Source organism: Oculina patagonica, chromosome 4, assembly GCF_052425735.1.
Source record: "Oculina patagonica isolate OP01 chromosome 4, crgOcupat, whole genome shotgun sequence".
In the NCBI taxonomy this organism is placed as follows: Eukaryota; Metazoa; Cnidaria; class Anthozoa; order Scleractinia; family Oculinidae; genus Oculina; species Oculina patagonica.
In genome coordinates this window covers 27,365,437-27,391,742 of record NC_135761.1, presented here as the reverse complement: position 1 = coordinate 27,391,742, position 26,306 = coordinate 27,365,437, and the positions used below count along the sequence as shown (strand labels likewise).

General features: G+C 39.6%; 1 protein-coding gene and 1 pseudogene across 1 annotated transcript; one reads left to right on the top strand and one right to left on the bottom strand.

The window, feature by feature from the left end:
• LOC144650064 (nibrin-like) lies at positions 1-26,306 on the top strand. Its single transcript, XM_078509710.1, has 17 exons — positions 1-168; positions 257-301; positions 4,721-4,803; positions 10,901-11,043; positions 11,144-11,229; positions 11,804-11,880; positions 12,838-12,932; positions 15,226-15,343; positions 18,439-18,629; positions 18,942-19,033; positions 19,975-20,075; positions 20,555-20,682; positions 22,120-22,642; positions 23,765-23,929; positions 25,136-25,252; positions 25,415-25,464; positions 26,072-26,306. Exons 1-17 carry the CDS (start codon positions 117-119, stop codon positions 26,112-26,114), a joined length of 2,109 nt encoding a protein of 702 aa, XP_078365836.1. The 5' UTR covers positions 1-116; the 3' UTR covers positions 26,115-26,306.
• On the bottom strand, positions 8,661-9,761 carry LOC144652088 (uncharacterized; annotated as a pseudogene).

Genomic DNA, 26,306 nt, shown 5'->3' with positions numbered 1-26,306 from the left:
TTGATGATTTCATGATTTGGAGGCGCGGAGAAGGCGCGAATGTGTATGTGGTTTGGCGGTGATTTTGCGGGATTGCGGAGTTTTTTTTGGCCCCGACTGTAGGTCCTGTCTAGGAAATGTGGTTTCTCGACGAAAGCGTTAGCAGCTCACAGTCAATAAAGAAGAGAGGTAAATATTTCATCAATGATGATTCTAACGTTATCCTGTTCTCTAGTTGTCACCTCAATAATTTAACCTGATTTAACGTCTTCGTCAGGTATCCTGTTAACAGTTGGAGTTGAATATGTAGTTGGAAGGAAAGGTAAGTAGCCTGAAGACTCCCACGCAAGAGAAGTAAGCATCGGCTACTAATATTTTCTCGATACCTTAAGAAAACTATCGGGTACGCATGAAACATGTTGTTGGTTCATTAAAAGTGCACCTAAACCCCCTTTTTTCGCTAAAATAAATCTTATAACTTAATTCAAAGGACAACTGCGAAATATTTTTGGATTTGGTTGAGTCCATATTTTTCTGTGCCCCGGACTTGAAGTGACACTGAAAACGCACTGAAAATAGCATGCACTGAAAGCGCCGCCATTTTGTTTCACGGCTTTGTCTTGAGGGGAATGGGTCCAGCGGATAGTGCAAGTGCATGAGACCAGATGTAAGGGCCCACTGACGTATACTGTTGGACCCGTTGCTAGGGACATTTATGGTTATAAAGTTTTAGCAATTTTTCTCTTTTAGGTATGGTTAAATCCATACATTCTCTTAAATGAAATCTGAGCGATGTTCTCACAACTTGCAAAGCAATCATTGGGGCGGTAGTCTGCGGATACATCTAAGGTGCATATCGTAAATGATCTAATAAACTCCCACTCTCAAATAAACGCCTCCCCTGAAGAGTAAAGTTTGTATTAGACACTCCCCTCTAATAAACGCCCCGTGTCTAATAGACGCTCCCTACAAGGATACGCAAGCTTTGCCTAAAAAAAAACGAAGGAAATGCGCCATATGGTAAAATTATGCAATATAGATAGTTTCTTCCTTGACTAGGACATTGAAGAGCATAACAACGCTAACATGGTTGACCTTGATGACGATGAAGACATTGATATAAAACTATGAACAACATCTCTAGGCTTTGCATTAGCGCAGATTAGATTAGAGTCCTACTCATCAACTCTGTTTTGTATCTTACTTCACCTGCAAACTACACATCCTATTTGTTTTGTTGACGTTGTTACAGTTAAAGTGAATTAAACGCCTCTCTAATAAACGCCTCATATCTATTTAACACCTCCCCTTAGGACCCCGAAAAATAAATAGACGCCCCGGGCGTTTATTAGATCAATTACAGTAAGCAGTTCTTCTCACTCTGGACTTGCCAAAACAATTTCAACAACAACAACACTGACATCATGGTGCCAGCAGGAGAGTTCGGTTCCATTTTTATCGCAGTAAAGGAAGTTTTCTAAGTTTTGTCTTTAAAGCAGCAAAAATTTGTCTGGAAAGGTTTTTGTTGTCAACATGTGGTGTTTTTTGTGAAATCAAAATTAGATAAAAATGGTAATGAAACGCGTCAATGGAATTCAACCGTGCCGGATGGAGCTATTGTTCTTTCTCTATTGTTTCTAGGTTGTTTGTTGACTTGGTTCTTTGTTTTACCTCATTTACAATCCCATTATGGGCCAGTTGAAAATCGTGGTACAGTCATTTGCATTTCAGCACTAAAAAGTAGCATGACATCGCAAAATTTCTTCGTTCTTATAACTTCATGACGATGACGAAATTTTCGGATAAACACTGCTTTTAGATTAAACTGGACAGACTAACTATAGTAAAAGGTATCAGCCACTGTTGTGTTGTTCAGATAAAGCTCTTCAAGTGTGTTCTATTTAAGGTCAGGACACACTAGGGGACAAGTCTCTGCAACATGACGCGGCGACAAGTTGCTTCGACATGTCGCCTCGTTTGACATGTGCATTCTTGTGACAAAATATGTCGCTGCAACTGAATTTGTTACTGCAATGTGTTTGAATTCGTGCCATAAATCGCAGCAACAAAATGAGTAATTTATTGGTGCATTTTCGTGTGTATGTTGTGGTTTAATTTTATCTTTGGTTTAAAATTTTTCAAACCAGTTTGAATTTTATTTCCCTTTGTTTCAGATTATGATAATGAATATGACACAATGAAAAATAAAATTCAAACTGGTTTGAAAAATTTTAAACCAAAGATAAAATTAAACCACAACATGTACATGTCTGCGACAAGTCACTGCAACAAAATATAAATTAACCAATGAGAGAGCGTCATGTATTTTTGCCATATTGAATTGGAAAACTAGTCACATTCCCACTCTCGAAACTCACTGTGTGTGCAACAAACAAGCGATTTGAAGTAGTACACATGGAGCGACTTGTTGCCTAATGTATGACTCCCGACCTTTAAAAGAAGTCAATAAAAAATGTAATTTCTGTGGAAAGTTGTTGGGCATTAAAGGTTTTGCCAGGTTAATTATTTTAATTGTCTGTTAAGAAATCCTACAGGTCAACACATTACAAAACAAGTCACATGATATCCCAGCTTTATTGTATCATGCAAGCAATTTGCTAGATTCTGCATCTGTTTCTTCAAAGGAAGTAGTTTACAAAGTTTGGTTTAAAATGCTTCCAAAAAAGAGAGATCTACCGACCATTTTGCATGAAGCATGAGTAGACTGAAATATAAATATCAAACTGCAAGTGTCCGGCGGAAAGTGTTGACACACACATATTCCCTTTGAGTGACGTCTTCATCACCCACAGCGAAAAGTATTCCCTTGAGAGTTTACGACAAAATTTAGGCCTATCACTATTCTCCTATTTTACTTAAACAAACAAAAGAGTCAAAAAAGGATTGTGCCTGTTTTTGTCTGCCAGGTTAAGAAGGCAGAAACCGGTGTTAAGCACACATTTGGGTTAAAAAAAAAGCTGAGAGTGACAAGGGCTCTTACTACAACCAGAACAAATGGCTAAGTGCTACTCAAGTGCCGACAAATGCAAGCCGTGTAACATGTTAAGAGGCAAATTTGTGGTTTATCCTTTGCTTCTGCACAGGCAGACCACCCTATGTGTTCGTGGTTAATAATTGTTCACTTAAGACGAACAATAGAAATATGTTGAAATCTATGAGAGTAACGACTAAAGCTCTGAATAAAGCTCTGAAAATTACATTTATAAATGAACCTCTTTCGAAATATTTCAATAAAGGTGACTTAAATGTTAATCTATTCATGTGTGGTGTTTTTTTCTCGATCTGGGCCGTATTAAGCGTTTTTTTCGTATGTTACGTTCGGCCGGTGGTCGGTAATAGGAGAAAAGGAGACAAGGCAGGCAACTGAGCGGCCGCCAGCGGCGACCTCCTCCACTTCAATCGGGAATTAACGCTAAAGTTTTAAAATTCTCACCTTTTTTTCTCCGGCTTGTCATCAAATACATGTTTTTCCATATCGTGGCCGAGTCTGGGCTTCCTCCGTCCAATTTTCCCAGAGAAAAGCGAAGCTAAAGTCCTCCATGAAGGTTTCTCAACATGATCTGTAGCTTACAGCGAGCCCAAAGGAATTCCAAGCATGCGGCTAATTTAAAATCAGCCAATCAACGCCTTGCGACCATTGCACATCCAAACCCCAGCCCGGCCCGGCAGGGGAGTTTTGAATTATACGAGCCATTACGAGCCAGACGAAACTGGAATACTGAGCGAGTTTCTTGGAAAGTCACAAACGTAAATAGACGGAAAACAGAAAAGCGAGCATGAATTCTTCTTTCTTGGTGCCTTCTACGAAGTGTCAAAACTCCCCTGCCGGGCCGGGCTGGGGTTTGGATGTGCAACGGTCGCAAGGCGTTGATTGGCTGATTTTAAATGAGCCGCATGCTTGGAATTCCTTTGGGCTCGCTGTAAGCTACAGATCATGTTGAGAAACCTTTATGGAGGACTTTAGCTTTGCTTTTCTCTGGGAAAATTGGACGGAGGAAGCCCAGACTCGGCCACGATATGGAAAAACATGTATTTGATGAAAAGCCGGAGAAAAAAAGGTGAGAATTTTAAAACTTTAGCGTTAATTCCCGATTGAAGTGGAGGAGGTTGCCGCTGGCGGCCGCTCAGTTGCCTGCCTTGTCTCCTTTTCTCCTATTACCGACCACCGGCCGAACGTTACATACGAAAAAAACGCTTAATACGGCCCAGATCGCGAAAAAAACACCACACATGAATAGATTAACATTTAAGTCACCTTTATTGAAATATTTCGAAAGAGGTTCATTTATAAATGTAATTTTCAGAGCTTTATTCAGAGCTTTAGTCGTAACTCTCATAGATTTCAACATATTTCTATTGTTCGTCTTAAGTGAACAATTATTAACCACGAACACATAGGGTGGTCTGCCTGTGGCTTCTGTTTATTTTCTGCAGGCCACAGGAGTTGATTTACACAGACAGATATTTTCGCAAAAAAACATCTCAATTTTGCATAATTTGTTTTATTTCTTTGTCTTTTTAAGTAATAATCCATAATTAGGAATTGTTAATAAAAGCTTTCAGAAAATGAGTGGTTTGTATTAAAAACACAAGCGTTAGAGCGATCTGAGCCCATGGGCAGATGGTCCTAATGGGTGGCTGATACCTTAAGCCAACCGCTTGCTGTCATGTAAATCAACAGCATGAACTAATGTTGTTAAATTGTCTATTTTAATTGTAGATTGCACAATATTGATACAAGATGATGCTTCCATTAGTCGCAAACACAGTGTTCTAACTGTTCAACATAACGAAGCCAATTTGGTAATATCTCTATTAAGGGCGGTCCTTCTTTACTACCAATAGCTAGGAAAGATTTCTGACCATCATTTTTTTGAACCAAACCTTGTAATACAGATGTGATCTTGCACAACTTTGTTCTAATGAAGAGTCCTTCAAGAATTTCAAATCACAGCCACATTTTACAATTTACATGACCAGAATAGAAAAAAAAACCTAAAACTGAATGGACCTATAGACCTGAAACATCCATGTGTTTAATGCTTCATATGGTTTTTTTTATGAAATTCGCATTATTATTATCATTATTATTATTATTATTATTATTATTATTATTATTATTAAATTAAGTTACATGGCACAATAAACATTCTTACATTCTTAATCTTACATGTAAATGGTACCTTCACACATAGGATTGTAAAGAAGGCAATGTTATTCTAATTTTTAGCATCCGGTTTGGGACTGGCACTAGTTACACACACCTAATATCAATACAGTACTGATATAGAAGTAAAATGTGAACTTATTTAATGTGTAGTGAGAATTAGACTGATATAGATGATACAGAAGAACCCTGGTAACTCGAATTCTGAAGGGAAACGAAAAACAGTTCAAGTTAGCAGGTGTAAGAAACAGCATTTCAGTATTTAAGAGAGGATTTATTAGAATCAAACACGCCGATTGCGCCGAGTCTCACACCGTTCTGCGATGTCCCTGTAATCTGAGAGCACCGGTTGTGCAATGACGCATGAATACATTTGATTGTCTGAATCATCAATAATAACAGAAACTCATGTGGTTAGATATCACATAACAAGTCAGGCAACTTGTCACACCTTCCCTATTCTCTAATTTTAAAAGAAAAGTTAACTGAGGACACACTCCTATATGAGTCTCAAACAAAACGTTCTCCTTATGGAGTGATAAAGTCTTTGAGCCACCCAGGAGGCTTTGTTTGTCGCTGTGACCTCCGCGGGCCAACGGTTTCACTTGGTACTGATGCAGGGTAGTTCTCAGGTGAGGCAGTAATTTCGGCTTCGTCCCTTATCGGTGTCAGGTTGTCCGGGAAACACACGTTCTCTGGCAAGGTAGCCTCGTTTGGCTCGCCTGTTTTCATCAGCTGCCTTCGATTTCTCCTGTAAACTGCGTTCCCTACTTGAACCCTGAAGCTCCTGGGTCCTGCTGTTGCTGTGCATGTTCCAGGACTCCACGTTTTCTCACCAGGTAGTTTCATGCGCACTGTGTCGCGGATACTGATTGGCTCCAAAGGTTTAGCTTGCTTGTTATAGTAGAACAGTTGTTGCTGCTTTGTACCTAGCAGTTTGCGACTATCTTCTTCTGTGGGAAAGTTGGGCTGCAATAGGGAGCCTGCTACTGGGAGCAGTGTCTTACAGGGGCGACCCATCAAACGTTGGGCAGGGCTGGTTCCAATTCCAGCTGTGGGCGTGTTGCGCCAGTCCAACAATGCTTGAAATTCTGACGTTCCGGATGCCTTGCACTTTCTAAACAGATTCTTGACAGTCTGGACTGCTTTCTCTGCCTTTCCATTTGATTGGGGATAGGTTGGCGACGACGTCTTGTGTTCAAACGACTATGTCTTTGCGAAAACTGTGAACTTGGCAGAGGAGAACTGCGGACCATTGTCTGTGACTAAGGTGTCAGGTACATTAAATCTTGCAAATATTGCTTTCAGCTCCCTGATTATGGCCCGAGAGGTGAGGTTGCTCAGGCGAGCTACCTCGATAAAGTTACTGTAGTAGTCACTGACAACTAATAATACTCTGTTGTCAATCTCACAGAGGTCAGCAGCGACTTTAGCCCAGGGCCGTGCGATGAACTCGTGCTGCAGTATAGGTTCTTTCCCCTGGCCAGCGCGATGAGTCAGACAGATGTCACACTTGGAGATGTACTCCTTGATATCCGTGGTCATACGTGGCCAATACAGGGTTTCTCTCGCACGGCGTATGCATCCTTCAATGCCAATGTGAGTCGCGTGTGTCTGCTCCATAAGTTCCTTCCTCAGAACTGCAGGAATGACAATCTGCTGACCTTTAAAGACAAGTTCATCCTGGACGGTTAATTCACCACGCACGTCAAAGTAGGGGCGCACACATTCGGGAGCCTGTGCTCTGTTTTCTGGCCATCCACTTCTGATGATGTCCCGTAGCTTCTTCTGTACTGGGTCATCTGCTGCTGCATTTTTCATCTGTTGCCAACGGTCACCAGTCACCGGGAGCCAGACACGGTGATCTATGTCTTCTAACTCTCTTGAAAACTCGGTAGCATTCACCTCTGGCAGGTAGGCGCGACTCAGTGTATCTGCCAGAAGCATTTCTTTCCCCTTCTTGTACTTGACTTGTAAATTGTATTTCTGCAGGCGCAACAACATCCGCTGCAGACGCTTTGGGGCTGCGGCCAGTGGCTTAATGAAGATAGGCTCCAACAGTTTATGGTCTGTCTCTACGTTTACCAGGTCTCTGCCATAGACATAAGCATCAAAACGATCACAAGCGAAGACAATCGCGAGCAGTTCCTTTTCGATTTGAGCGTAACGTGTCTCGGCCGGTGTGAGTGCTCGTGAGGCGTAGGCGACGGGCTGTCCATTCTGCATTAACGTTGCACCAAGCCCAGACTGAGACGCATCACACTGTAATGTGACCTCTTCCTTAAGATTGTAATAACGTAGGACTGGGGTGCGCGTCACCATTTCTTTGAGTTTCTCGAACGCAGTCTGTTGCGCGTCATTCCAGGCAAACACTACATTAGACTGCGTTAAGTCTCTTAACGGCTTGGTGGCGTCCGACAGGTGTGGAAGGAACTTGGCGAGGTACTGGGCCAGTCCCAGAAGTCATTGAACACCAAGCTTGTCTGTTGGGGGTGGCATCTCGACAATAGCTCGAACTTTGGCAGGGTCTACTTCTAGTCCCTGATCGGTTGCCATGTGTCCGATGAACAGCACTTGCGACTGTCGCAACTTCAACTTCTCTGGGTTTAGGCGAACATTCTTTGCTTCGCATCGCTTGAGGAACTCAAGGAGAGTTTTGTCATGGTCTTGTGTCGCTTCCTCAAATGTATTGCCATATCCAACTGCAATAAAATCATCGGCCACAACTTCAACCCCAGCCAAACCTTCAATGAGCTCGTGCATTTTCCTTTGAAACACTTCTGGAGCTGATGAGATGCCAAATGGCATGCGCTTGCAGCGATAGCGGCCAAAAGGTGTTTGAAAGGTCGTCAGATATGATGATTCTTCGTCTAAGCTTACATGCCAGAAACCATTCCTAACATCCATGACCGTGAAGACCTTTGCTCCATGAAGGCGTGTTGCGATGTCTTCTACTGTTGGGAGTTGGTAATTCTCTCTTTGTATGGCACGATTTAGGTCTTTAGGGTCAAGACATATCCGCAGCTTTCCATTTTTCTTTGGAACGGCGACCATGGAGCTTATCCATTTGGTGGGCGTGGTCACTTGGGCAATGACACCTTGGGCCTCTAGAGCATCTAATGTTTCCTTGAGCTGAGGCCTTAATGCTACTGCAACACGACGAGGAGCGTGTTGTACAGGAGGGACATTTTCGTCCAGTCTAATCTTATATTCGCCAGCCAGTTGTCCCAGGCCCTCACTGAAAACATCTGGGAACTGCAACATTAGCTCCTCTTTGGTTACTGGTGATGGCTGGTCTTCTACGGCATAAACACGGGAAATTCCTGTCCCGGGCTTGTTGAGGAGGTCATTGTCCTTGTACTGTATGATGTTCATAGCTAAGCATGACTTGATACCGAGAATTGGGCGGATGTCTTCGTTGTCCACCAGGCGGCAGTCTAGAAGGTATGACTTCTCGTTTCTCCAAACGCGGATGCTGACGCGACCAATGACTTTAATTTTCGCAGCGGATGTTGTTGCGACCAATGACTTTAATTTTCGAGCGACCATAAGCAACCAGTGATGCCTGCGTGCGATTTACTTTTTCAAGCTTCTCATCTTTGGATGCCTTCTTATAAACTTGTAATGGTAGCACGTTGCACTGGGCTCCAGTGTCCGGTTGGAAACGGACAAAATTACCAGACTCTAGTTTCAGTGTCACTAGTTGCGAATCGTCAAGTTTCACAGCTGCTACTTCAATCTGGTACATCTCGCCAGCTTCATCATCGTCTTCTAGGTCAGTTGCCTTAACTTCCTTCGATGTACATCTAGATGCGAAGTGGTTCCACTTTCCACATTTTAGGCATTCCTGGCCGATCGTGGGACAGGATTCCAATTTTTCCGGATGTTGATATCCACATTTTAAACACTCTTTGCCACGCCGCCCCTGTTTTCTACGATTTTTCTTGAGCTTCCACGAGGTAGGTATGCGTTCCTGATCTCCTTTAGCTTTCTGGTCCTGATCGACTTTGTTTGCCTCCGCTTCGGCGACGTCTCCCTGACCCACCATTTTCATCTGTGCGTGCATGCTTTCGGCTGAGCGACATATCTCATCTGTTCTCGCCAGGTCGAGTTTGGATTCTCTTAGCAGCCGCTCTCTCACTTTCGTATCGCGTATGCCGAAAATTAAGCGATCTCTGAGTATTTCGTCGGGGGTAATTGTGTCGAAGTCACATCCCTCTGCTAGCTTACGGAGTGCAGTCTTGTACTGGTCATAGCTTTCTCCAACTTCTTGTGTCCGGCGATTAAATCGGTAGCGCTCGAATGGGACGTTTTTACGTGGCTGGCAATATTCGGCAAACTTTTGTAGAACTGGGGCAATCTTGTCCTGGTCTCCTTCTTCGGCCCAGTCTGTAAATGTGGAATAAACATCGCGAGCTTCTTCTCCTATGACTGTAAGGAGAGTAGCCACTTGGACCGTTTCCGACTTCTTGTTTTACTCTGTGGCTAGCGAATAGCTGTTCCATGCCAAATTAAACTTTTTCCACTTCTCTGCGGCGTTTTGATCATGAATTTCCAGTGGTGTTGGCGGCGGCAAGCTAAATCCCGATGCCATTTCTTCGATTGAGCGTGAATCCAATCACCGCTGCCACCATGTAAGAAACAGCATTTCAGTATTTAAGAGAGGATTTATTAGAATCAAACACGCCGATTGCGTCGAGTCTCACACCGTTCTGCGACGTCCCTGTAATCTGAGAGCACCGGTTGTGCAATGAGGCATGAATACATTTGATTGTCTGAATCATCAATAATAACAGAAACTCATGTGGTTAGATATCACATAACAAGTCACGCAACTTGTCACAGTAGGGTTTCGAAAAGGGCCGATTGAATATTTAATTTGCCAAGTTACTAATTGGTAGTTTACTGATTTTCAGCTCTTCAGTATACAGTACTGAAACTCTATGATAAGAGTGGAAAATGGCTGTCAAATACATGATCTGTTCGTTGCTCTAATCAATGGGCATTTGTGTTGAGTTGCAAGAACCGGAATTTAAGTTACAATGGTAAATTTGACCCAAATTTTGGTTGAGAAACGCAATTTAGTTCAAGTTAGCGGGTTTTTCGATTTTTCCGAGTTGAAGTTAACTAAGTAAAAATGACCGGAATTAAAAGTGAGGTCAAATCCAAGGGAAATGGAAGTTAGTTTGAGTTAGCGGGGGTGTTCGAGTTATCCGAGTTTGAGTTACGTACTGGTACTACTGTATGTGATTTCCTATCCTTTAATTTTAAAGAGATTATTTTTTGCGTTCATCAAAATTTCATGAATAATTATTGTTTTCAAATGAAGTGCTGAAGTGCAAGGAAGAGATGTCGACCTCAGACTCCAGGGGCAAATGTGATATCCATGGATGTACATCAAAAGTCACACTTATTCTAGCTTTCATTAACCCACCTTGTTGTTTTAATGGTTTATGTCCTAAATTTAAGCTCCGTTTGAAATTAACTTTTATTTTTTATTTATTTACTTTCTTGTTTGCTCAACTAATGAAAGTTTATCTTATTTAGAAACCTTTAAAACTAGTACATTAACACCAGTAGTATGCTATCGTTTTACTTTAATTTATAAAAAAGTGGATTTATTAAAGCAAATTTAAAGTAATTAAGTTGATGGTGAGATGAAATTTGCTAGGATATCAGAGTTGGTGTTTAGAATTCCAAATTAATTATTTCTTATAATTCCTTTTATTACAGGGTGATCCAACTAAAACATCACAAGTGTTTTTACAAGATTTCTCTAAGTATGGCACTTCTGTAAATGGTGTTAAAATCTCTGGGACTGTTAATTTAAAAAGTGGGGATGAAATATTATTTGGGAAAAACAACAGTTATTACAGGTGAGTCATTGATTGTAATCCTCAAGTTAATTGTGCCGAGGGAAGTAAATGTTATTTTTTTTATTGTTACATTTTTATGTTATTTTGCTATTATTTTAAGGTTGAGGTACAGTCCTTTGATTGTTGTTACATCTTGTCTTGATGATAAACAAAAGAAAACACTGAAAAGTAACATTCATAAACTTGGTAAGATAATTAAGTCTTATAATACTTTAAATAAAAACAAAATTGAATTTAGTCAAAAAAGCAAAAATGCTGTCATTTAATGATTATAATTGTGTTGACAACACTTTGCTCATTACAATGTTGGAACACGTGAATCAGTTCTTATTCAACTTCAAGTGTTTTGAACATTCAACACATTACATTCACAGATAGAATACAATTTGATAACTTAGGTTGGCAGTCTTAATAAGTATTTATAATAATCTTGGTTTGTTTAACATTACTTTTAATTTTTAATGTAAAACTATATGATTGTATCATTATAATGTTTAAAAACATATTTTCAAAAAACAAAATTGTTTCTTGCTCATCTGATTTAATGGGTAATTTGGGAAAAGAAAAACAAAACAAAAAAACGATATACTTTTTTCTGATAATCAACAACAATGTCTACTCTGTTGAAATTAAGAACCTAATTAAGAACCTTCTTAGCCTCAACTGCCAATAAGAACCCCATAATAAAAGAATTTGTTTTGCCAAACTCTAAAAAAAGTAGGTTCTTACACGCGGGTTTTTACTGTATTTGTAACACTAGGTGGCCACATAATAAATGACTGGAGGCAAAACACTGTGAGTCATCTTGTAATGGACGGACTGACATTTACAATAAAGGTACAGACAGTGCGAGTACTCTTACTTGCTTTGTGTTAACCTGACGAGCCACTAGGCTCAAATGCACACTGTACAGACTGTCAATTATTCCATAACAGATGAAATGTTTTAAAGGAAAAAGTAGGAGCATAACCCGCAGCCATTAAAAAACAACTGATATATCAAAATAATTACAGTGGAACCCTACCTTATCTCCACTTCATTTCTATTGCCAGCATTTTTGGCCTGAACACACTAGAATAATCTGATATGTGGCAGTCTGGAATTCTCATAGAATTTACACGAAATATCAATATTAGATCTTCCTATAGTTATAGTTAATCAAGGGATTTCAGACTCTCTTTTGGCACTGTAGTTCAAGCCTCAAAGGTTAACTTTAAAATTGTGCTATTTTGGACACTTATAAGATTTGTGGTGTGACTCATGGGCAATGTATTTTCCAAAAAACTATATACCTGGTATTCAGAAATGCTAACCATTTTTCCACGAAAATTTCCTTATGCATACGCCACAATACAACCACTTGAAAAGTATATCATGATTCAAACCAACCCCATTAATATAACCACCCTGTTAATGAGACCCAAGTTTTTTTTATAGTCACTGGTCATATTAAGGGACTTCTAGTGTACAGTAAACTCCTGGTATAACAAACTCCTTTTAGATAAAAGTCCCTGGTATAATGAACAATATTCTTCAATCCTGCCAGTCCCTTGGCACATGTTTTCCCTTTTGAAAAAAACAAACAAACAAAACAAAACTTAAAACAAAACTAAACAAAAACAATAATCTATGGTTAATATGGTCAAGATTTTTCCTTTGAAACAAAGGACAAAAAAGGCATTTCAGAATACTACATTCTCAAAGGCTGTTTGATAACACAGTTTTCCAACTGGGAGGAAATTTTGGATTTCAAGTAATTCATTGATGTTTTGATTTTGTCTCACTTCCTACAAGGTAATTCATGCTTTAGCTGAATGCAGACCAATTGTTAAACCATCTTACTTTGATGACGTTGTGAAGGCAGGTTCAACTCTTCCATCAGTTGAAAGGTACAGTGATATTTAGGGTGACTATTGAGGGCAATTTGCCTATTGTGATAGCATTGCGACAGGTGACTACCAGTAACTATTTCAATACTATTGTGATAGTTGTGATACTGTTGTGATAGTATTGCAATTAGTGACTTTATATTCCTGTAATTATTTCTTTAAAATAAGAAGGAATATTGGTCATACATTTGCCCCCACCCAGCCATGTACCCTGTGGGTGCCATGTTTGTTAATTGGCAATGTGACAATCAATTCCTTTAGAGGAGTAGAGATAATATATGAAACATCATTTTGAACACCGATGAATAAGGTTTGTTTTTATGACTTGTAATACGGTATTGTTCCTGGATTCTAAAACAATGGACAGCAGAGAAAAAGAGGAGCTAGGCATAATTATTTTACTCAATCAAGACAGAAGGGCTACAGGACATCATTTGTAAAACTATCCTAACTATTGATAATTAAGGAAACTACCGTATTGCAAATGTTATTGAAAGTTAAATCTGTGACCAATGCATCACCATCGGAACACTCTTAATCATGATGCATCAATAGTTTGATGTATCATTACACTCTTAGCTTTATTAGGAAGAGTAAAAAGAACATAAACCCTAAAACTAAATTTCGAAATACGTCTCAAGGACTCCTTGAGACCTGTTGTTCATTTGAACATGGAGCGTTTTTTCAGCTCAGCTTTAATCAAATTCATGTTGAGTCAACAAGGTGAACAAACAATTCTCTCCAAAGATGACAATATTAAAGTAAGCATAATATTCAGAATCAATTAAAGTGGCCAGGTCTGGCAATTTTAGGCAATTTCAGCACTGACAAACTGGTCATTGAATAGCAAAGCGCACTAATGACGTCACAGAATTTTGACCCCCAGTGTGACTCAGACAAACAAACCACTCTCTGTTAGAGCAATCTTTGGCAACATGGAGTTGGCGGGCACACTTCAGAGGCATATTCAGTGATTGTTTCACAATACTATGGCCAGATTGGCTCAGAATTCAAGAGAAAACCTTAGCTGTGCAACGTAGAAAGCTAAAACGTTGGTTTAAAACAAAAGGTTAGTCAAACAGAGTGATATATTAAATAAATGTAATGTTTTCCCTCAGTTATTGAATTGATTATAAAGGCCTGATTTGCTGAAAAGAAAATATTTATTTGCACGAGAAATGCAGAATGTTCACACTGTTCTAAGTCGCACATTTTGCAGCACAACAGAGCGAAACTCAGATGTATGCCACGACAAAATTACACAAAGAAACGCTCGTCTGAAGTGATCAGTCTCCTTGCCTGACCCGAATATAAAAGAGGTCAATTTCGTTACACAATTGTCGTGGCAAGTACAATTTAGACTGATCAAGCCTGGCAGCTACATGTATATGAAACCCTTCTTAGTGATGGGGATAAAGAAACAGCTTTATTAAAATCAAAGCCCTTCAAACTGATTGATATATCTGACTAAACCATTAGAAAGGCACTTGAATAGCAAAATATTTTCACCCTTTTATATTTATCATGTGTCAAAACAGATGGCCATCCATGGGTGGCGTCAAATTTGGGAATTTCTTGCATTTTGAAGGTCTAAACACACAAGTAGTATTCTTTGCAATTCTATACTCTATCCGCCACTTAAATTTCACAGCATCCTAAATAATTTTGCAGTGGGAATCAAGATGTCATTGCCGGATCTTCGACTTATAAATTCAATTTTGGGCCATTTTTTGGATACCTTGAATCTGTTTTTCACTAACAAAAGCAAATGTGCTTGGAATCTACCATTTTTCGAGCCTATCGAAAGTCTCTGCCTCAAATTGTGCCTTTCTTGTCAAGAATGCGTCCGCTCCATACAAAACCTTTGACCAAACTAAAATTGTTGTCTGAGTCATGCGGGGTGTCTCATGCAGCAAAATGTATTTTAAGAAATAGTGCACCTCGCTATTGACTGAAACATGGTATTTATAAACAGAAGACTAAAATGGATTGCACTTGGGTAAACCTGAAGAATATTGACTCGACTTTTATCAAGTTTACCTCCATAAAAACATCATTTGTAAGCTTGAAAGTCATCCTTATTTGTTATGTGGCTGTGGTTTTGCCAATATAAAAGAGTGTTGCTCTGTCAATTTGAAGGATATTAGAGCCCATAATTACCAGAACTTTAGATATCTGTATAAACATTCACCTATGGTCATGTTTCTACAACATTTCTCATCTCTCCCAACACAGAAAAAAGTTGTACAAAATTGTGTTTTTAGTGATGGTTGCTTTCTATCCTTACATGTAGGTACCTTCCCCTCTTGAAAGAGGAAACCATCAGCTCTCAAGATGCAAGTTTTCTTCCTAATGAGGCCAGAAGGACTTTGCTCAAAGGAAAAACTTTTATTTTCATCAGTAAAAAGCAGGTACATAAGGAAAAAATCTGAAGCTATTATACTGCTGGCTCGGTGAGTGGGAAAAATCCTGCATTATGATTGGTTAACCAACAAGGAGGCAGGATGAGCTCAGGATTACCCAACATTTTCCTGAATTAAGTATTTTTTTACTTTGGCCATGCATTAACAGGGGTTTTTTGTTATGCACACCCAAAAACATTTTAGTGGGGTAAGTCATTAAATGACATATTTTATTTAATCAAAGATCTCTTCGAGATATCGACTTTTTTTGCATGAGGTTAGTATGAGTAGAAGGTTTATCCTGGGTATTGTTGTTCGAACATATCATGGAAGAATTCAAACGTCTTTCAGTTCAAGCATTTTTTATTTTCGCGGAGTAAATGCTGTATTTGTAAGTCGCGACGACTGGGTGCTTTGCGACTCATATACTTTGGCTTGGTTAAAAAAGGTAAACTTTGACGTTTGCCTTTAACATGTTTAATCGAAATAGTTGTTTCCTTTCGAGTTGGAAAGATTTCTACTCGGCCTAATGCAGAAAAATAACGCCTGATCGCAGTTTAGGTTACGCACGACAGAGTTACCTTTTGTCTCGTCACGCAATCTTAACCCCACATTGAGAAGTAAATTTTTGTTTGGATACAGTCGAAGCTCTCTTAACGGACACTCTCGTAAGTAGCCTGCGTGGCCGGCGTCTGAAGGGGAGGGAGAAGGGAAGTTCGAGCGCGAAGCGCGAGCGAGGGAGAGCGCGATCTTTTAACGTTTACTGCTTTTTTCCACCGGAAGTAATTTCACAACAGGCTACAAAAACACTTATAAATATCACTTAACACATTTAATGATGTTGCAATTAGCGAAGCGCACTAATGACGTTACAGAATTTGACCCCCGGTGTGAGTCAAAATTCAAACAAACAAACCGCTCTCTGTAAGAGCAATGTATGGTTGGCGGGCACTTTGGAGGCATATTTAGCGATTGTTTCACAAAACCATGGCCAGATTGGCTCGGATTTCGAGAGAAAGCCTTACCTGTGCAACATAGAAAGCTCAAACCGTGATTTGAAACAAAAGGTTTGTCAAACAGAGCGATTATTCAATAAATGTGTAAAATGTTTTACTCTCAGTTATTGAATGGATTATAAAGGCCCGATTTGCTGCCGGGATTTGCTGAAAGAAAACATTTATTTTTATGAGAAATGCAAAACGTTTACACTGTTCTTAGTGGCACATTTTCCAACACAACAGAGCTAACCTCAGATTTATGCCACCACAAAATTACACAAAGAAACGCTCGTCCGATCGGTCCCCTTGCCTGACCCGAATATTTTAAGAGGTCAATTTCGTTACACAATTGTCGCGGCAAATACTATTTAATATACACTGATCGAGCTCGGCAGCTGTAGCTGCAGTCTGTAATAGTAATGGGGATAAATAACAGCTTTATTAAAATCAAACCCGCCGTCAATTCCATTAGAAAGGCGTTTGAATAGCATAATATTTTCGCCCTCTATCTATCATGTGTCGAAACAGATCGGATGACCGGCGATCAGTGCCGTCAAATTCGGGAAGAATTCTGAATTTCTTGCAACCGACGATCTTTCCGGTGCCTAAATGAAGCAATCCTTCGCAATTATATAATTCGATAGTAATTCGCTATCCGCCGCTTAAATTTCTCGGCAGCCTGAATAATTTTGCAGTGGGAATCAAGGTGTTATTGCCGGATCTTCGACTAATAAATTCAATTTTGGGCCATTTTTTGGATACCTTCAATCTGTTTTCACTTACTAAAGCAAAAATGTTTGGAATCTATCATTTTTCGAGCCTTTCGAGAATCTCGGCGTCACATTGTGCCTTTCTCGCCCCTTTTTTCTTGTCAAGAATGCGTCCCCTCCATACAAAGCCTTTGCCCAAACTAAAATTGTTGTCCGACTCATGCGGGGGGGGGGGGGGGGGGTATCATGTGGCGAAATCTATTTTTAGTAATAGTGCGCTTCGCTAGATGATGTTGCAATTCTAAATTGTGCAACTCAGCACAAATAATCAATTGTCACGAAATGAGTTCCCTTTGGTTAACTATTAGCAACGTTTTAGTGTGTGAAAGACTTGTACGAGTACAAATTTGCGTTGTTAATCGTTTTAGGTTTTAAAACTAATATTAGCGCCTAAAGACTTGTACTAGTAAAAATTGCGTTCTTAATCGTTTTAAACTTCACTGCCTTCGAGCGCTGAACCGCTTACATTCTTAATTGGTTATGTGACCTAAGATTTGGGCTACTCACGTTTTTGATTCTTATATAATGTTTGTAAATTTGACAAGTCACGTTTTTTCTACAAGAACGGAAGTGCTGAAGCACAACTATAGAGTGACACTTACAAGTCACGCGCTTTGATCACCCACAGCGGAAAGTATTCCCTTGAGAGTTAACAAGAATGCAATCCCTTCCGGTTCAGATTTGAGTCCACTAAACGCTATTCTCCTACTTTTTTACTTGTAAACAAGCAAAAAAAGTCGAAAAAATAGGGAGGGAGGAGAATGAGGAGAATGTGCTGCCTTTGTAATTACATCTGCAAATGGTTAGATATTCTAGTCTTCTCGGATAAGGACGATAAACCGTAGGCCCCATCTCCTGCATCTTCAGTGTAATAATCAGCAGGGGACGTTAAAGAACCCACACACTCATCGCAAAGAGTAGGGCATGAAGTTCCCGGTGTTGTGGTCTGTTCTATTCCATGGGTTGGTGGTGGGGTGAGATCATACACATGGACGGATAGCGGCTGCCATAGGCGCCTTATATGCTGATGTCCGAACTCATCCCTTAATTCTGTAAATTGTAAATAGTTACTGAAAAGCCCTGTGGGGAGCTGACTATTAAAGTTTACATTACATTACATCCCCTTGATCTTCACCATTTAGCATCACACAAATGCTCCAAAATTCCTTGCCACAAAATACCGTCTTTAGAAATCCTTTAGCAACTGCTCTGGATCTGTACTTTAGCAGGACAAAAGATAAATAGTAATAAATACATTCTACTTATTTCTTGCTTTTTTGCTATGAAAATACTGTACAATTCATGCATAATGGAATTGTTGTGTTATGTTTGTTAGTACAAGCGGGTACATCATGCAGTAGAGTCAAGTGGTGGTAGCACATTATTGCGGGATACCCCTGGAAGTGAGGCAGATGACAGTTTAGTATCTAGTGGTGTATGTGTAATGATGGTGGACATTAAAGAACAAAACACATTACCTGCTGCTTCCCAGCACTGGATCTTGCATGTAATGGAAACACTGAGAAGGTTTGTTTGTGATTGCCAAGTCTTTGTTTTGTGTTCTTTACCGTCCTAAACTCCATGCTAAGTCATAAACTCTGTGGCTCAAAATAGAATTAAATCCCCTTGTTAATGATGTCTGGACATATATGCGTTATATTTTCAATGGTGTTTATATTTTTTCCCCATTAAATTTGTAATATGAAAAAGGAATTTTTTAAATGTAAGTTAACAGAATCAAAATGAGAAATATACACTGTATTTTCTAAAACAGTAGTAATGCATAATGTATTTAAATTTTATCATTTTGAAAATTCAGTCCTTTATTTTGTTTGATAGACACAGATGCCGCCCGATCCCTGAATCTGAGCTTGGTTTGGCTTTGCTCTTTACGTCTCTGGACAAGTATTGTAATCCTAGTATCACTGCTGGTTAGTAACCATAGATATTGTTATACATTAGCATTACCTTTAAACATGTGATTGGTCGAGAGCATTCATTCAATATACAGTAGCATGTGAACTTGAAATGATAACCCAATATCTGCAGCAGATATTGGGTTATCATGTTTAGTTCAAAGTCCGCCTAGTTTCCAAGCCCCTCGTCGGTGTAGTGCTGTTAAACTTTCCAAAATATGGCTGAGCGATTCACCTCTGTTTCCAAAGAGGAATTGAAAGTTTTGATCGAGAACAAAGATTCTAAAAACACCAAGAGAACAACAAAACCAAGTGTAAAAATTTTGAATGATTATTTGAGAGAGAAGAACCTGGAGATAAAACCACTTTGGCCAATATTCTGACGAAATTTTACGCCGGCGCTTGAAAAAGTGATGGCAAATTGTTTAAAAACGTTTAATAAAACAATTATTGAATTCGGTTTTTGCATGATATCGTGAATTATCAAAACCACGTGTCTGTATTATCTGCCTTAGCATTCGGCCTCTGGCAGATAACACAGACCTTGGTTTTGATAATTCACAATATCATGCTCAACCTCATCCAATAATTGCTTAATAGCTATAGTAGTGATAACTTCCAGTTGCAGTTTACTTTGTCACACAACAAATTTGGCTTAACGTACCGCAACTCTTTTTCCAAGTTTTCTATTTAAAAGTTAGATTGCAAGCTTAAAGGTTTCTTTGAGCTGATAGTTGGTGGGGGGCTATACCTCACATAAATTTTTCTTTAAGGTCATTCTGTTTCCTGCGCATGGCTGAAGCATGAGAGGCTGCAGCTTATCAGTGTGTTATGCCTACTGAATCTGATCACAGATTCAATTCATATATTGCATTGGAATGTAGTGAATCACTAAACGTTTATCTGATAAAACTGGGGCAGTTGATATAAATGATTGTTTGTTTCTTTAACCTTAGTTCCACCTTTAACACAGAGTCTTGTAAGCCAGTCTTTTCAAGCTGCAGACGTAATGTCGCAAAGGGCTTACTCACAACATTTCACAGACCAGGAAACACAGGTAATCATGGAGGACATTATCTATGACTAAGTATTGTTGACAATAAGTGAAGGTTAATGATGATGGAAGTAAAAGGTTTGATGTCATAGTGACACCCACCTTGCTGGCTTCTCAGCTAGCCCCAGTGATTGGCTTCCTGAAGTCGTGTGAGCTGATAATTTGTTTTGTCGTCTGATTCAAGTGACATGTTTTTCTGGTTGACGACTTCAGCAGTGTAAGCGTATGGTTCATCATGGGACTATTTGTTAAATGCTCATGTCAAGCCATGGATGGGGTGCCTGTGACACCTTCACGAGAAACAGTGCAGATATCTGAAACCTTCACTGACATTCAAGTCATATCAAAATCAGACTTACTAGATAATGACTCCACATTTTTAAAAACATGAAAGGCCAGTTTGAGGAAGGGAGAATGCCCAATAAGACTTTTCGGGCATAGTTTTGTTAACTTGCAGATTAAAATATATTTTTGTTCTTTAGTTCAAAAAACCGCCCATCCCTGCGAGGCATACTAAAGATGACAGAACCCAAGGTAGTAAGTGTGAGCAAGAGGGTCTGGCTAGCTCAAACATAGACAAACCCAAAACGACAACATATTTTGGAAAAAGGTATGGAGTTTCTAGCTTCAATCTTAAAATAAAACCTGGAGCCTGGAGTTGTCTCCCAACAGAAAATCACATGAAATTAAAAACTTGGATTTCCACAGGATGGCGTAGAATGGAATGCGGTCATTATAATGATCATGTATTTCGCTTAATTTTAAGTCAAAAGAGTTGTTAGTTAAAGCGTTATGTTTCTGTTGATTTTCCTCATTTTATCCTCAGTGAGGCGTTGAAACCCCAGCATGATACTTCAGCTTTTCTTTGTCTTTCTTGCACTTTAAATTTATTTTCCTTAAAAACGTATAAAAAGCATGTTACTTTGTTTTTCGTGCAAATGATGAGACAAGATCCTTTTGTTTTCTTGCTTGTTTTCTTGACATCGATGGTAGTTGTTTCATTTTGAATAACAAAACCAATTACATTGCATAAAAATTAAAGGAAAGGATTGTCAGCCAATGAGGGAAGATGTCACCATTTTAATGTTTAACTTGGTGTCACGGAGTCTACCGGTTTGGATCGGAATGTAAGAAATGTGCAAATTATGCCATTCACGGGTCGTATCAGTTCGAGTGTACTGGATGATGTCAGCAATGTCTGGGTGTCATCGACGGATTTTAAGACCAGCCTGGCCTCCCCGACCAAAAACCAACCTTGTGGAGTTTCAGTCGTGAAGAGTTGCAGCAAGAATACTCGAATGCACAAAAATACGCTGATCGGTTTTACATTGTAACATTCTTAGAAACTGAACTACCGGTAGTAGCCAGCCACAAGCCAGGTTTCTGCACAACATATTCAGTCATCTATTGCGCTGAGTGCACATGTGGTGAAACCTACATTGGGGAATCAAAAAGAAACTTCGCTGTGCAAAAGACAGAACAGGAGAACAAGTCTCGTAACTCTGAACTGGCCACCTTACAACAACACCTTACAAAACATCCAACCCACGCATACACATGGAGCATAGCGTGCACCGACAAAGCCAGTTTTTGAAGGAAAATGATAGCGGGCCTGCTTATTGCTCGTGAAAAGGCTTGTTAATATATTGCAAAATCAAACAAGTTGATCACTTTTGGAAACATACTTCTGTAGAAAGCTCAGTTTTCGTAGTGACATGCGAGTTAACCAGTGTTGGTAATCCTTGAGTTGATGGGAGAGCACTAACAGGGTTTAGGAATCAGGCTGTTGGCTCGTGATTTACCTGTAAACTATTGACATGTGCTCTGACATCCTGTGTGATTTTTTGGGCCGGTTTACCTTTACAAACTGAACGACTATCAACTCCTTACGAAAATAATATATAAATTATACTCATCTCTTGCATTTTGGCCAATGGCTAAAAGAACCTCACTAAATTAAAAAGAAAGTCATAAAAAGGTGTGTGTTTAACCTTTTGGCAAAATGGCGCGGAATTATGGTGGTGACATTTTTAAATTCTATCTACAGGTGCACCAGTACGGAGAGTGTTGTTGAATCGCTTCCTGGCAGTCAGGTTGTGTCTTCAGTAAAGAAAAGAAAAATAATGGAGATGGAAACATTGGTAACTGACTCAATGGATGAAAACAAAGATGAAGCCAAGACACAAGGCAAGTTAGAACTACCGGTAGCTGACAGCATTGTTGCAGATAGCTTGGAGGTGAAGCATGATTCTTCTAGTGACTGTGATTTAGAACCACAGAAAAGGAAGAATGAGCTGTTGAGCAAAGTGACGAATGTTGCTGAAAGTTTGGACATCAATGATAGCAGCCAAATGACCATGGGTGAGTCACTTGTTTGTGAAAGCAACGGAGAGAAACCAGAAGAACAAAGCCGGTTATCCCAGCAAAGGGACACTCTAGTAAAAGGTAAAGGTTATGAGGAGAGCCGACAAAATACATCGAACATAACGAGATCAAGTGGTCAGCAAGGTGCAAGTGAACTGCCCAGACATGTTCCAGCAGGCTTTCTGTGTTCCAGGATCCCCAGAAAGGTTTGGAAACAGTGTTACTTTTGTCGTATGCTACCATGTGCTACATCATCAAGCGGTAGATTTAACAAGATTTTTTACATATCGTTAGCGGTATGGTACTGAACAATAGCTATTGTTGGCATTACTGGACAATAGCTTTCAACTTCATTCAGCTAGGGCTGAACAGTGTGTCTTCTCAGTATGAATAGATTGTTATGGTTGAGGATGCTGAGGGCTTTTATCCGCTGACTAAACCACTATCCAGTTTCCATGGGTCAGTACACAGTGATCAGTATAACAGAAACACGCGGGTAGTATTAATTGGTTGCACCGGTACTAGGGAAAGAAATTTAGTACAACCAGATCACTGTGTTTAAAACTTGAGCGCTTACTCCTTTTTTAGATAATTTTATACAATACACTAACAGGACATGTTGGTCAGTGTTGGTCCGACCTCGACACAGCACTTTCCAGTTTAATACCGCCTGTGGTCAGCCTTGCCTTTCTATCCTTTTTAATCGACTCTTTTCCAGAGGTTTCAAGGACGAAATTTTTATTTGGTGATAAAAGCTTTTTGATCATAAAGGTCGGGACACACTAGGCGAAGAGTGGGAATGTGAACTAGTTTTCCAATTAAATATGGCGAAATACATTACGCACTTTCATTGGTTAATTCATATTTTGTCGCAGAGGCGTGCACACGCTGCGACAACGCTTCTTTCGCTCATTTTGTTGCTGCGATCTGAATTCAAATTTGGTTTGAATTCGTGGGCATGATCGCAGCGACAAAGATTGTTGCAAAAATGCACCATGTCACACAAGGCAATATGTTGCAGCAACTTGTCCCCGTGATATGTTGCAGCGACTTGTCGCCTAGTGTGCCCCGACCTTAAAGGCAAGCAGACTTTGCATTCAAACCACAAGGAAAGGATGAAGGTAAATTTTTAGTTATGAGGAATGCCAAGTGGAGTAAATCCGTTTTTCTTGGCTGCTCGTTATGACTTACAAAACATACCTGTATCGTCCGCCATATTTGATTAACCATTGTGACGTCATTATCGTAAATGTGTTGGATTTGTAATAAGTGGGTGACCCGACATGGTGCGTTGGACCTGACGCGTGATAATTTGTTTTCTTTTCTAGGCGAGCGAAAAGTGCGTGTTTGAAGATGAAGCCGAGGCACAGTTACCACGTAACCTGGTGCTTGTTGATCAGACGTCACTGTTAGTTCGGACAGTCACTACCACGCCCACTGTACAGACAGCACCACACAACACCACAACCAAGAACTTCAAGAAATTTAAAAAGGTTTGGTAAACTCGCTATTGCTACTGGATTGAACAATTCAGCTTCATGTATACTTGACTTGCACCAGAATACAAGATAAGTAATGACATGGCTTTGACATTGTTGAACAACGAATAGTCTGTCTTTTCATTTAAAACGGGCCAGCTCTCCAATTTTCCACCGTTAAAGATGCGACATTTACAGTATACATAGGGAAGTGCTCATATGATGTAGGTGCTAGTCTAGAAAGGGACTTTTGTCTGTGCCGGTCTTAATGTGTAAAAAAATTTAAGTTCATACCCTCTGTATGAGTATAATCTTCGTAATGGTAGGCAACTTGACGCAAAACCTCCCCAGCCAGGTCGGGCATTTAACCATCGGCAAAACAACGTTAGTCAGCGGATTTCCTGCATGGTACTCGCGTCATTTCACGATTCCGCCTTTGCTTTTGTTACGGTATCCTTTTTGTTTTTTATCGAAAAACATTTAAGTGCAGATTCCTTATCAGAAGGGAATTTTTTATGTGCTATCAATTAGGTATTGCCAGAAACCTTTTGCAGATAACGCAGATAGAGCGATTTCAAGCTACATGGAGACATAGTTAATAGAGGGAAGTAGTTAGGAAGCCCGGCAAAGTTCTTTGTTGTATGTTTTTGTTCGCTATTTTGGGGTTGACCCTGCACAAAACCTGAGAAAATACAATAGGTGGTTACGTGTGTTCATGCAACTAACCAATAGAATCATAGCGATTACGTAATTCATGCAAAGTGTATGAGCGCAAAACAAAAGATGTGCAGGGTCGTGGACCTTCCAACATAAATCTTGGCCTCTTTGTTTGCTCTTTTGATGTTTGCCGGGCTTCCTAACCATTTTCCTATATTAACTATGATGGAGATAAATTACAAATCGGCGTTTTCTTCTTCTTGTTTCGGTCTATCCTTTTGTCTTAAAATATGAAAGGGTGAGGAATTTGACGCTTTGTTAAGCCCTAACCGGTGGGGCATTTGACTTTGTAAACTGCCAACATTGTGCAGAATTGACCAACGTTTTTTAAAACCATTAAATGCCTGGGGGTGGGGTGGGTGGCCTGATGCCCAGGAGGGGGATGAGCGCTCTTGTAATGGACTGATACATTAGTTGTTCTCGCTTAGTTATTTCTCCGTTGCTGAAAGATGCGGTAGCGAATGTCTTGGTAAATTGCTAAAAGATTTTTTTTAATCTTTAAAGCAAATCTATCCAGGTTCCTGCATAAGCCTTCCGCGCATTATTGGTGGTAGTGATTTAACTCTGCACCAGTCTTCTGACCGGCTAGATAAGGACGAGTGGTTCCTGGAAGCAAGAGAGGTGACACATCCTACTTGTGAACATGTATTATTATTATTAAATTGAAAAGCTGTTTTGTAAGATAATATTCTCGCCTAGTTTGTTTTAACTTCTGATTTTTAAACATTTATTCATTTATTTATTTATTTATTTATTTATTTATTTATTTATTTATTTATTTAGGCAGACGTGGAACGGCAAAGGGAAGAGCGACTTGCGGAGGAACTGTTCAGGTAATTGAAGAATCTATGGCGAGTTAACCTAAAAACCACCGACTTTGCGAGTACATATGAAAATCGGCAGTATGGTGCAGTACTGTCACGTTCACATTTGTTATACTAGTCGCGAGCATACTAGTACACTATTTTAGGAGTACTCTCCCCGCACGTTTAGTATTAATTATTCAGGCAAGCAATGGAAGAAGTACTCTTGTATCGAGTCAAAAAGAAACCGCATGTCTTTCACCAGAACAAACCTGTTTACATATTCGAATACCATGTCAAAAATAGGTCTTGACAGATATCATTTAATTCCCATCAAGTCCTATTTGATGTAAATTGACACAACAGATGCATTTTACTAAACACAGTTTGCGCTCCTTTCAAAATTTGCTTTTGTCACTCACTTGCAGATATACAATAATTTTCCTCCGCCGGAAGTAAAACGCCAAACCTTTTTTCAATAATACACCCCTCCCCCCCCCCCCCCCAATCCATCCGGAATATAAGCTCATGTTCCCATGGTAACAAGATTATGGGGTGTTTGTAAGCCTGGGTTCGTCTCTATTTTCGTTTACCTACTTCTAGAAATCTAATCCATATTGTTCAATTTCCTTTGTAGATGGGAAGAAAGACCCACAAAAACAAGAAGGTTAAAAAGATGAGCGCATCACAGGTCCACCGGCCATGAAAACGTCAATTTTGTTCAGTTTCAAATATTTTTCTACTAATTATTAGCTACAACGAATCTGAAGCCTTCAGCATTCTGCAGCACACGAAAGTGGCTTAAGATTATTCTCCTATCTTTATGTTTGGTTATTGTAATATGCAATAAATATTACTATATATTTTCGTCA

What these genes read in the sequence shown, in the direction of transcription:
- LOC144650064 (XM_078509710.1), top strand. Translation starts at nt 117, where the DNA reads ATGTGGTTTCTCGACGAAAGCGTTAGCAGCTCACAGTCAATAAAGAAG. An exon ending in ATATGTAGTTGGAAGGAAAG is followed by an intron (nt 302 to 4,720) that starts GTAAGTAGCCTG and finishes TTTTAATTGTAG; the next exon opens with ATTGCACAATATTGATACAA. An exon ending in TTTTCATCAGTAAAAAGCAG is followed by an intron (nt 15,344 to 18,438) that starts GTACATAAGGAA and finishes TATGTTTGTTAG; the next exon opens with TACAAGCGGGTACATCATGC.